This window comes from Etheostoma spectabile, unplaced genomic scaffold (genome assembly GCF_008692095.1).
Source record: "Etheostoma spectabile isolate EspeVRDwgs_2016 unplaced genomic scaffold, UIUC_Espe_1.0 scaffold00003701, whole genome shotgun sequence".
NCBI classification, from domain to species: Eukaryota; Metazoa; Chordata; class Actinopteri; order Perciformes; family Percidae; genus Etheostoma; species Etheostoma spectabile.
This window is the reverse complement of record NW_022603060.1, coordinates 272,009-284,200: the sequence shown is the minus strand read 5'-3', so window position 1 is coordinate 284,200 and position 12,192 is coordinate 272,009. Positions and strand designations below refer to the sequence as shown.

General features: G+C 37.6%; 1 protein-coding gene across 1 annotated transcript in view; it reads right to left on the bottom strand.

Moving 5' to 3' along the window:
- Positions 1 to 365: 365 nt before the first annotated feature.
- The window catches only part of LOC116676723 (H-2 class I histocompatibility antigen, Q9 alpha chain), a 30,919-nt gene continuing 19,092 nt past the window's right edge, over positions 366 to 12,192 (bottom strand). Inside the window, exons 3-10 of the mRNA XM_032507634.1 lie at positions 9,712 to 9,978; positions 6,538 to 6,816; positions 5,745 to 6,065; positions 5,365 to 5,457; positions 5,162 to 5,165; positions 2,422 to 2,432; positions 2,158 to 2,247; positions 366 to 1,452 (exon numbers count right to left, since the gene is read on the bottom strand). Of these exons, the coding sequence (XP_032363525.1) occupies positions 2,177 to 2,247; positions 2,422 to 2,432; positions 5,162 to 5,165; positions 5,365 to 5,457; positions 5,745 to 6,065; positions 6,538 to 6,816; positions 9,712 to 9,978 (1,046 nt within the window). The 3' untranslated portion in view covers positions 366 to 1,452; positions 2,158 to 2,176. The remainder of the gene's footprint in view (positions 1,453 to 2,157; positions 2,248 to 2,421; positions 2,433 to 5,161; positions 5,166 to 5,364; positions 5,458 to 5,744; positions 6,066 to 6,537; positions 6,817 to 9,711; positions 9,979 to 12,192) is intronic.

Genomic DNA, 12,192 nt, shown 5'->3' with positions numbered 1-12,192 from the left:
CGCAATGAAGAATCGCAAATAACAGCATGACATTAGTTACATTGTTCTACTCTACAAAACTGTTTTCATGTATAAGCCTGTTTGCCTTCTATGAGAAACATTCTAATTTTGTGTCAAGACCTTTCTTATTAGAAAAATGAGATACAAACTCTGAAACAAACAAAGTCATCTAGTCATGTGAAAAGTCAATTCCCCCCTAAGGTTGTCTGTAGAGATTGATTTTGTTCTTCCGACTCTTCAGATGAACTAGTTAGCTAGTTAAATCACAAAAAGACACAGAAATGTGGATTATTGAGAGCTTTATTGGAAAGCAAAACCCCAAAATGAGTAAAATAGTCATCTACTTAACACAGCACAAGAAGGGATTTTTGGAATCACTCTTCAATTTCTTTACGTTTATAAAAATAAGAGCGAAAACGTCCCTCGTCCCAAAATAGAAGCAGGAAATACTTACAAGAACATTTCTATCAGTGAGCCGAGAAACTGAAAACATCCCACAACCTTTTATCTCAGCTAAAATTAAAACATAATGTTTCCAAACCGATCAAAAGATATATATTATGAACAAAAACCATCAATGCACTCTTGATTTATTAAGACAAACCTGAAAGACAGAACCAAACCAGATCTTCAATTTTAAAGAAATATACAAACTTACTATTTACACAACTGGAAAATAAATGTTGAATTGAAGCTAACATTGTGTGTGTGTCTGTGTGTGTGTGTGTGGGGGGGGGGGGCAACATTGATACAACCTATCATTGTATATTATGTAGCATTGATTTCATGTTGTAAAATAATTCACCAGTGATGTAAAACTCTCATCGTGCCGAGAGTAAAGAAAACTCTACTGGCTGACAGATCTCTGTCATCTCAAGGTTTATATTATATTATATTATGTATTATATGGCTGCCACACCCTAGGAGTGTATGTATGGAGATGGGAATGTGTGTCTGTGTGATTATGTGTAACCAATGCGTTAACGTGTTACCAATATTAATTTAACCAGAAACGCCCGACAGCAGAAGAATCAAACTGTAACTATGGTGGATTTAATTTAGATAAACACACAAATCTTTATCATGTATGAAGGGTGCCGAGATGCTTTCATTGATTTGAATCAGTTTTTTTTTTTCTCCTCTCCAAAAATATTCATCCTCATTTTAATTTATTAACATTTAAATAAATATTTTATCAGAGGAAACACCACTTTAAATTAAACTAAATGATCCAAATCATTTAATGTTATTATTTCATTTTGATCATATTTAGAAAATATTTATCAACCTTTTTTTCTAATGTGTCTTCTCTGTCTTCCAATCAATGAGCATCTCCAACTAAACCCCAACCCTGATTCTACCAGTTTATGATCTGATGATGAATAATATAATAACTTTATGGAGGAGAACGTGGCTCCGCCGCTTGATCCAGTGCAACATGCATCCATAAACCTAAAGACACAAACAAGAAGAAACATACATTAAAAAAAGAAATCATCTTCCAAAAATATTAATCATATATATAATAGAAACAAAATAAGATAAATTCCACAAAGCCACATAAATACAATATCATTTAGACCTAAATATCAACAATTCAGTAATTTATGTGTTAACATGTTAGTATTTAAATGCTTTAGAAGTACAATTTGTTTATTTTAATTTGGTGCAACACCATTTATATAAATTAGTCTCACTGTTTTTCTAAAGGTTCATATTTGAGTTTTTAATATTAACTTCATCTGCTGACGTGAAGGGTTCTGAAAGTGTCTTTCTCTAAATAATCTCTCTTCACAGCTTCACCTTTTTTGTGGAAATCAACAGAAAGTCAGACATGTTCTTTTTTTAAAGATTCTTTGGGGCATTTTAGGCCTTTATTATATACGACAGCTGAAGATGTGAAGGGGGGGGGGGGGGGGGCCCGCAGGTCGGAGGCCGTCTTGCGGCCGATGCAACAAGGACTGAGCCTTTGTACATTGGGCGCACGCTCTACCAGGTGAGCTACCCAGGCGCCCCTAGTCAGATGTTCTTTCCAGCTCCAATGTGTCCCAGAGGTGTCCCAGTGCACACAGAACCAATCCCAGAAGGTCTGACAGAGTTTAAGGAAGCTCTGTTTAACAGCTGATAATAGTTCATGTCCCGTATGAAGCTACTCACCATCTGCAGGGTGATGGGTTTAGGATTTAGAATCTGGATTCAGTTTCTCAGAGAGCTCAGAGCTGTTGTCAGGAGACGGAGGGCATTTGGCTGAAATTATAAGCAAAAACAAATCATTTATTTTTTATTTTTGGCAAAGTATCTTCTAACACCTCGCCAGTGGATATTATCTCCTCTTCTAGTCACTCAGATCTCTTCTACCGTTCTGTTTTCATCTTACTTAACTTCTTTTCTGATCATGCTCTCGTACAGAAGGAAAGAAACATGGAGAGTATGATGATGCCATGAAACTGCTCTGAAACAACCAGGATGGTGTAGAGATAACTGTTACTCAGTGTGTTGATGACTATTATTGCCCATACTTATTATTCTTCCGCCAGATTTTTGTCCCGCTACTAGTGCCGGAGCGTTGGCAACACGCGCACACACACAATACATTGTGTGTTGGGAAGGGTGTGCTATGACTTTCAAACGAGATTTGCTGCGCGGTTTTCGCGAAATTTCCCATAGACTTGAATGGGAAATGTTCGGGAAATCGCTCAACATCGCTCAAAACTTCACCTTTTTGGGGCCATGCTGTGTCGCCATACTTTAACGTAGAAACATGATTAAAAGTTTAAACCGAAGACAAGACCGAAGATGGGACTTGAATGGGCATTCAGATATCAAGCACGATTTCTCCAAAATCACAGTTTACGTATCGTCCCGTTTTCAGACCGTCTCAGATTTTCCAATGTTTGTGTATGTGTATATATCATTAACAGGATACAAACTGGAGTAGATTCATCGCTCCGGAAAGAACAAACCGGCTTCAGGACAGGAAGAGGAACTGTCGACCAGATATTCATCCTTAGGAATATCCTGGAACAAGTCAACGAATGGAATGCTACACTGTACGTCCACTTCGTTGACTTTGAAAAAGCGTTTGATTCCATACACCGAGACAGTCTTTGGACCATCATGTGTCAGTATGGAATCCCTCAGAAGACTGAGACTGGTTCCCAGTGACGACAGGAGTGAAGCAGGGGTGCTGCATGTCAGGATTTTTGTTCCTCCTGGTAATCGACTGGGTAATGCGGAGAACAGTGGAGGGTGAAAGAACTGGAATCCGATGGGACTTCACTACCATGCTGGAAGACCTTGACTTTGCAGATGACCTTGCCCTTCTATCTTCAACAATGGATCACCTTCAGCACAAAACAACCAGATTAGAGGACAATGCAGCCAAGGTTCGCCTAAAACTGAACAACTGGAAGTGCAAGATAATGAAGGCCAACAGCAAAAGCGACAACAAGCTGAAGGTTGGAGAAAGCCAGGTAGAGGAGGTAGAGAGCTTCACGTATCTGGGTGCAAACGTCACTAAGGATGGTGGAGGCACAGCGGATGTCAAGAAAAGAGTGGCACTGGCAAGCGCACAGTTCAAAAGGCTATCAAACATATGGCAAGCCAGCGATATCAGCAGGAAGACCAAAACCTCCCTTTTCAAGAGCTTTGTCCTTTCGGTTCTGCTTTATGGATGCGAGACCTGGAAACTAACCAAGGGAGAGGAGAAGAAGATAGACATCTTCCAGACCAAATGCTTACGGAAGATTTTCAAGATTCGATGGCAACAATACGTCTCCAACAAGTCAATTCTTGAGATGGCAGGAACAAAGAAAATCAGTGAGGAGGTGAGGAGACGGAGATGGAACTGGATCGGCCATGTGCTGAGGAAGGACAGAACGGACGACTGTGCTGTGGCCTTCGGGTGGACACCTGAAGGAAGAAGGAAAAGAGGCCGCCCAAAAACAACTTGGCGGCGAATGGTGGAAATGGAACGTAACGGTTCAGGCTGGAACACATGGAATAAAGCACGACGTGCAGCTGCAAACCGAACCCAGTGGAGGAGTGATGTCCAAGCCTTGTGTGCCTCCTGGCACGGAGATAATTAACTAACTACTACTGTGTATGTGGCAGAATGTTGAGAGCAGGGAGATTATAAAAAAATCATCTTTGTTTTCTCTCTATAACTTGCTCCCACGCCAACTTTTAATGGACAATTCATGCATCAAAACGTAGATATACTTGTCTAGTTTCAAGGAATGTGCTCACTTATGCAACATGAATTATACTTTTTGCTCAGCGAGCTTTCAAATGACAAGAGTTCCAAATCTTCCTCCATTCACTGCCATGTTAAACATTGTCCACATTTCTGAGCAAAACGCAGAGCGAAGCACTTTTTTAAATCGTTGATACGCCCACAGTTTTAAGTCTATCCACATGAATTTTACATCATAATGTTCACAAAGGCCTTCTGGTGCTCACGGGAACGTTATTTTATTGATATCTTATATCCTTTTGGTGATATGATCATTTGTTGGAGAGCTTGTTCAGTGTCTGAATAGATGGTGACAGCAGGTGCTCCGATCGTTAACTGTTAACTGTGTACCAAGCAAACACACACACACACACACACACACATACACACACACACACACACACACACACACACACACACACACACAAAAACTGACCAACTGACTGACTCCTAACTGACTTCAGGCCTCAACACCAACAGCTGTTTTATAGAAGACAGACTAGGAGAGGAGGAGGAGGAGGAGAGGAAGGAAGGAAGGAGAAGTGTGAGTCTGGTTGGTTTAGCGCTAGCTACCTCATAGCTGTTTCTGGGAAACAGAAACTTAAATAATAGTATCTTAAATACGTTTTAAAAAGTTATATCTCTGAAGGGTTAAGACCCTTTTATTATTTTTATATTAAGTTTAATTGATATTCGGATTTGCACCAAGTAATAGGCACATTGTTAAAATTTCTGCGGAATTTTCTAGTTCTCATTTATTCTTTTTATTTACTTATTTAGCCAATTTCTCTTTAAGTTGCAACATTTCTTTGTATTAAATTATTTAATCTTTTATTTCTTACTCATGATATTTTTTTTTATGGATCTATTCTTCTTCATGGCACTCCTAAAGTTCAAAAACCAAACAACACTATCCACACTCAGCTGTTGGCTGAGGGCCATTAAAGGGCCGGTCGGCCTTAAAGGGACATAAATGTCTCTGAACATAGGGCCAGTTTCAGCAAATATCACAGAAAGTTAGTTTTACACATCTTACCTACTGCACCTTTAAAGTCTGGATCAAAGAGTTCATTGTAAGTCTAAAATCTAAATACTGAGAAAGAAAAGAACTTTGTCTTTGAGTCTCTCACCTTTCTTCTTTCTGTAAACTAGGACTCCGATCACAGCGAGGACGAGAGCGAGAACGACCACTGCAGCGATGACGTAAATGTAAACGGGCTTCTCTGTTGAGCAGAAAACAACAAAAAATAGTCCCAACCTGAACAGATGAAGCAGGTTAGAAGAGAAGAACCTCCATTTATCAACCAGACCACAATCCTGTATACTGACATTATCTGTTATGTTTACAAAAGTCTTTATTATGTTTCATTATTGAAATGTTTCTTTTTCATTAAATCAAAGCTGAAGAAACTGATAACAAAACCATTTAAGAAAACAAAACTTCCAACACATAAAAACACATGAAGTACAGGACTGTTAGAGGAAACTAAATGTGTGTTTCCTTCATTACCTCTGACAGAAGTCTCTCCTCTGTTGGTCCTGATCTTGGTTTTGTCCAGTTTGGTGACGATGTCCTCCTCCACACCAGAGAGCTGAAACACACAGTCGTACCTCCTCCAGTCTTCAGCTGGGACTGATGAAAGGTCCAGGTCTACACTCATCTGGAAGGATCCATCGTGGTTGAGGAGGATCTCTCCGAGGTCCACGTCCTCATGAAGCTCCTCTCCATCTTTCCTCCAGAACATCATGGCTCTGTCAGGGTAGAAACCTGTAGCGTGGCAGCTGACTGGAGAGGACGGAGACTTCTGGAGGAGGGACACTGAGGGACGCTCTGCACAGTGGAGACAAAGACAGTTTAGAGGGTCTTTATTAATATTTACTGTAGCCTATATCAATAGTATTATTCTGTTTGATTAGTAGCACATACACTATGTGTTCAATGCAAATAATTCTCACTGAAGTGTAACTATGAAAAGGAGAGGAGAGATGGATTAAAAATGGAGGACAGGGGGTGAGAGAAAGACAGAGAAAGACAAAGAGAAAAACTGAGACAATGGAAACACGGCAGAATGAAAGAGAGAAAATGAAGAAAAAGAGTGGTGATAAGTGAGAGAGAAAATGGAGTAAAGGAAGGCAGAGAGATGAAGAGAAGTGAGAAGATGAGAGAAAGAGAAAATGTGTAAAGTGAGACGCAGCGGGTCTCTGTTGTTTAATATTTATTGTAATGTTACTGTTGTTAGACACAAAGGAGACATATTAACATTGTTGTGTCCATTAAACTCCATCAGGTCATGTGACTCTACCTGTTCTCAGCAGAGAGCTCCTCCCATAGTCCACATACTTCTTCACCCACTCAGGACACTGCTGGGTCATGTAGTGTTTGTACAGAGCTATCTCAGCTTTGTTATTGTCCCACTTGTGTTTGGTGATGACAGCCGGTGGTTTCGGAGCGATCCATGTCTCTGTCTTCAGGTCAAATGATAGGAAGTCTTCTCCATCATAACCATACTGATAATAACCATTAACGACTCCAGTCTCATCGTCCCACTCACAGCCGTACATGAACTGGAAAATATGGACACCTGAGAGAGAGAGAGAGAGAGAGAGAGAGAGAGAGAGAGAGAGAGAGAGAGAGAGATCTATTAAGAGTTAGAAACTCAAATGAAGATTTATTTTCATAATCAACAATTTTTTTATTAATTTATTAATTAACCAAACAAATTTAAACAAAAGGTAAACAGAAAAATTCTCACATTTCTTTTTAATAAAATACTTAATTATCAAAATTGATGTTAATTAATGTTCTGTAACCAACTAATAGATTATTGATGATAGTTTCATCGCTGCGTATGTTTATTATTTATTACGACACAAACACACCGTGGTCAGGTAAAGTTAATCTAATCGGTAGTTCTGCTAAATATTTAGCCTTTAAATGATTTATTCTCGTCATTATTGATTGTGTAAAGATTATTTGTTGATAAATCAAAAATAAATGTCTACAATGTAAAATGAACGAGAGGAAAATGAGGGTCAGAAGTTGTGAGAGTCGGAGATGAAATCTTCTAATAGTTTCTTCTGTCTGATCAACACTCAGCGCTATTTCATATTAAAGGATATTAAACTGTTTCTGTATCGGGGGGGGGGGGGGGTGGCAGTCATGTGACAGGCTGTGGGGGGGGCATTATGGGGTTGCAGTGATTAGAAACACTGATGGGGGGATGGGGTCATGTAATCAGGTCATGTGACTTTAGCCAAATTACAAACATCTGTATCAAAATCCAAAATGGCAGCTTTGATGGGGGGGGGGGGGGCACTGGTCATGAGGTATGTGTTATTATATGTTAGATGATTAGTCTTAGAAAATAGTTTTGTTGAAGGATAGTTTATGTTCTTGGATAGATTTAAAATGACCTTTTCATAACTCTGATAATGAGGCACTGAACGCCTGTATCCTGGGGGGGGGGGGGGGCACTGCCCATATAAGGGCATGAAACAGGCTGATCACTCACACACAGACTCATGTTTTGAGGCCTGTTCTCTACAGATATTCAATAAGATAAAGATGTGAAACATCCATCTCTTTGTTATTTGACCTTTAACCCTCGTGTCGTCTTCCCGTTAACATTTTAAATCCAAACAGGAAGTCACTTTTCCTGAAGTTTTGGCCGATTTGTTTCGTCGCTTTTATTGATGTTTTAGTTGGTTGTTTGACGTCGTTTTTGAATTTTTTCTGACAATTGTGTCATTTTTTAAAATTTTTTCTGACGTTTGTGTCACTTTTCATTTTTTTGGGACGTTTTGTCACTTTCTCCAGATGTCTTTGTCGATTTTGTTTCTGCACTTTTGACATTTTTGTTGTTTTTAGACATTTTTGAAGCGTTTTAACCTCATTTTAACCAGTGAGTTTCTTCCGATGCTGTGACGTTGATTAAACACACATCCAATGAGAGAGGAGAACTGATCGTGTGTGTTACTCGTAAAGAGCGTTGCACGGGACCATCCCCGTTATTTCTCTAGAACATCTGGTTAAAGAAACCCACATTAGTGGTCTAGAGCTTGTTGGTAACGGGTCCAACTGGACCCGAGGACCCCAGCAGGGTAAATGTGGATCATTGATCAACTCGCCAGCGTGTCGTGTTTTCAGGGATTTGAGTCAGCCGTTAGTAGGAGAGGGAGAGAGGTGGAGTCTGGAGGTCATCACATTCAGAGGAGGAACCAGAGAGGAAGACGAGGAAGAGGAGCTCTAACTGTCACCAAATGTTAAACTGACATCCTACATGGCCACGCGTCTCGGGAGATCAAGTTCAGCTTTTTACTTTTCTTTTTCTAATGTCGTACGGAAAACATGAAACAACGTCGCTATAATTAATGGTTTATGAAATGTTTTTAAAGTTTATTAACTATAAAAAAGGACACAATGTCAAATGTAAACCCTAAATGGACGATAAGAGGAAGTTAGAAAATAAAGGTCATATGTTGAAAAACAAACATCAACTTGTGACGTTTTAGTCTCGATACATAGAAAAATAACAATGAATTAATTTCCCATCATATTTATATATGCTCGCTGCTTTAAAGGTTAAACAGAGAAAAGATGAACAAAAGGTTTAAAAAATATTTAAAATACAATAAATACAAATGCTTTAGTGTTTTTCACATTTAAATTTGACATTACATAAATTAAAAAAGGAGTTTGAAAGCAGCGTTAATATAATTATTAGGGATGAGCGAGTATTGAATTATCTGTATCTGTAGCCGTACTCGGAGTGGGCGGGGCCTAACCGGAAGTGGTAATATTCAACCCGGAAGTGTGTCTGGTTGTCTGGAAATGGGCGGGGCTTTAACCGGTATGTTATTTTAAGCATGTAATTGATATGGATTGATCAGAAATCGTTATATTTATTGCTGATTAGAAACTATTTCCGTGACAGCATCAGCATTGAGCTTCAGACCAGTGGTGTTGTCATGGTAACAAACAAACTACATAGGCCTACAGTATATAACAAGTTTTGCAACAATAAATAATTCTATAAGTAAACAATTAATTGTTTATTAAACGTTTTTAAAGTTTATTAACTATAAAAAAGGACACAATGTAAAATGTAAACCCTAAATGGACGATAAGAGGAAGTTAGAAAATAAAGGTCATATGTTGAAAAACAAACATCAACTTGTGACGTTTTAGTCTCGATACATAGAAAATAACAATGAATTAATTTCCCATCATATTTATATATGCTCGCTGCTTTAAAGGTTAAACAGAGAAAAGATGAACATGATCATATTTGAGAAACTGGAACTAGAAAATATTTTGACTTTTATTTTAATGAAAGACGTCAAATTGTTTAATCTGTGTGTGTGTGTGTGTGTGTGTGTGTGTGTACGTGTGTGTGTGTGTGTTAACGTGTTTACTAAAATAAAAGGATGAAAATATAAACAACATTTTATCAGTAGAAAGTGAAACATAAACAAACCTCCAGTTTGGTTGAAGCGCTGCTTTGCTACTTCAATGTTGGCTTTGAAGGTCTGCTGTTGACCCACACAGATCCCAGTCTGCGTCTCCCAGTACTGAGGATCACCTTCTGAGACTCTTCTCATCCAGTCCTGTTTGGGTTCTGCTCTCTTGGTGTTGCTGTCACAGTGAAACATCTGAACGTCATCGACCAACCCAACAATCACAAACTCTGGGAAGTTCGGGACTCCAGAAGACGCCGTGTAGAAATACTTCAGAGAGTGAGTCGCTGTAAGAAAACATGAATATAATAATGTCAGTTTTTATATAACTAGGACGTAACGATGCACTAAACTCACGATCCCAGTCACGATGTTAAGTTCAGGATACGATGTTCTCCCGATGTGTTAACAGAACGAGCTGCAGAGAAACGACTGGGAAATATTCCTTTATATAAACTACAAAACAACAGACGTGTCCTCTCATCAAAAATATAACTGAAATTATAAATCACAAATAACAAATCTAATAAATGAAATAAAATCAATAAAAAAAAGGAATACTTAGAATTTTAAAACAAATCTCATCGCAAAATAACTAGAAATAAATCTTAAAATAAAAATCACATCTCTTCATATAAATAAATTAAAAACCAGATATTTCGTTTCACTAATAACTTGAACAAAAAGTAAAAAAATAAAAACAAATGCTACGGAGTGTTTTTTACATTTAAATTTTAGTCTTTAAAAAAAAAATATATATATATATACACATGTGTCTGTATATATATACAGACACATGGCAATTATTATTTATAATAATTATTATAACAATTATTTAGAGCCAGATCTACACTGATCTGAACATTTCCCAGTTTTAACCCTTGTGTTTTCTTCCCGTCAACCCTGAAAAAAACATTTTGGTCACTTTTTATCAACATTATTATAACTTTTCCGACATTTTTGTCACTTTTTCAGTGTCGTGGGGGCCTCTTTGATATTTTTCTTGTTGACATTTTCAGCGCTTATTCCGACGAACTATTTTTTGAGCCAAAATAAATAAACCTTAACTCCAAACGGGTGAAATGTGACCCGAGGACAACATGAGGGTTGAGACCAACTTGTGCTCTCTGGTGGACGGACTCTGTCATGATGACTCTGTTTCTACATGAGCTCAGACCTGGTTCACTGTCCCTGGTACCAGACAACATATATACACTGATATATATCTATATATATATATACAGATATATATCTATATATATATAGATATATATCTATATATATCTATATATAGATATATATCTGCAATAAGATGATATCTGATAATAATATGGAGGATTTCTCTCCAAGCTGGAAACAGATAAACTCAGTGAACTATGTTCATGTTTCAGTTTATCTGATGAATATCTTCAAGATTATTGTTTTATGACTTGACATTTTCATTTTAAAGTGAGAAAAACAATCAGTGTAACAAAACTAATGAACAATCGGCTCTTCTATCTATTCTACCCCCCCCCCCCACCCTGTAACCCTGACAACAAGACGGATCAACAACTCAATCAATACAATCTATCCATTAAATCACAAATAAATATATTAATCTGAGCACACGTGGAGCCGTTTAAGCTTCAAATATATCTTAAAGATGATATGATTAGAGGTCAGACAGCAGGTGATATGAACTTCATATTTATCTTTAGAAGGTTATTATTTATTATGAATTTAGGTTTCTCTGTGCTCACATTTTGTCAAATTATTCTCTAAATATTATTTATTTATTATGAGAGGAAGCCAGGTTATATACTATATATCATATATTAATATTATTATTATTAGGTTCAATATAAAGAAGTAGCCTAATTTCTGAAATAAAATCATAATTATGACATTAACTATATTAACGAAAACACTTTTTACATAAACAGTTAAAAATAACTTAAAGATGGAAATTGGCACGTGCACTAAATACAGTTTTGGCGCAGAAACTCTGTTTTAACGTGTGTGTGTGTGTGTGTGTGTGTGTGTGTGTGTGTGTGTGTGTGTGTGTTTGCGTGTTTGTGTACGTGTGTGTGTGTGTGTGTGTGTGTATGTGTGTGTGTGTGCGTGTGTGCGTGTGTGTGTGCGTGCATGTGTGTTTTCTGCGTAGTCATGTTGCCATTTTAACGTTAAGATCGATCAGACAGTTTCGGTCTTAATGCTCCGGATATTATAAAATAATGTCTCAAAAACACTTCTGTCCTTCCATAATGTCCCTAAAGGCTGTCCTTCTCCAGCAGAGACATCAAAGAGTAATATCTTTAACAAAATATGGAGATATCGACCAAAAAGACATGATTTAGGATAATAACGTTAACTTCAACTCATGACTTTGCTATTTTTACATATTCTTTAACGCTATCAAAGATAGAAGCTTAAACTCAATAATCCAGTTCATAAAGACAAGAAGCGTTTTGTTTCTTTTGCATTCTACTAATAAATAATAATAAAAAGTCTTAACTGAC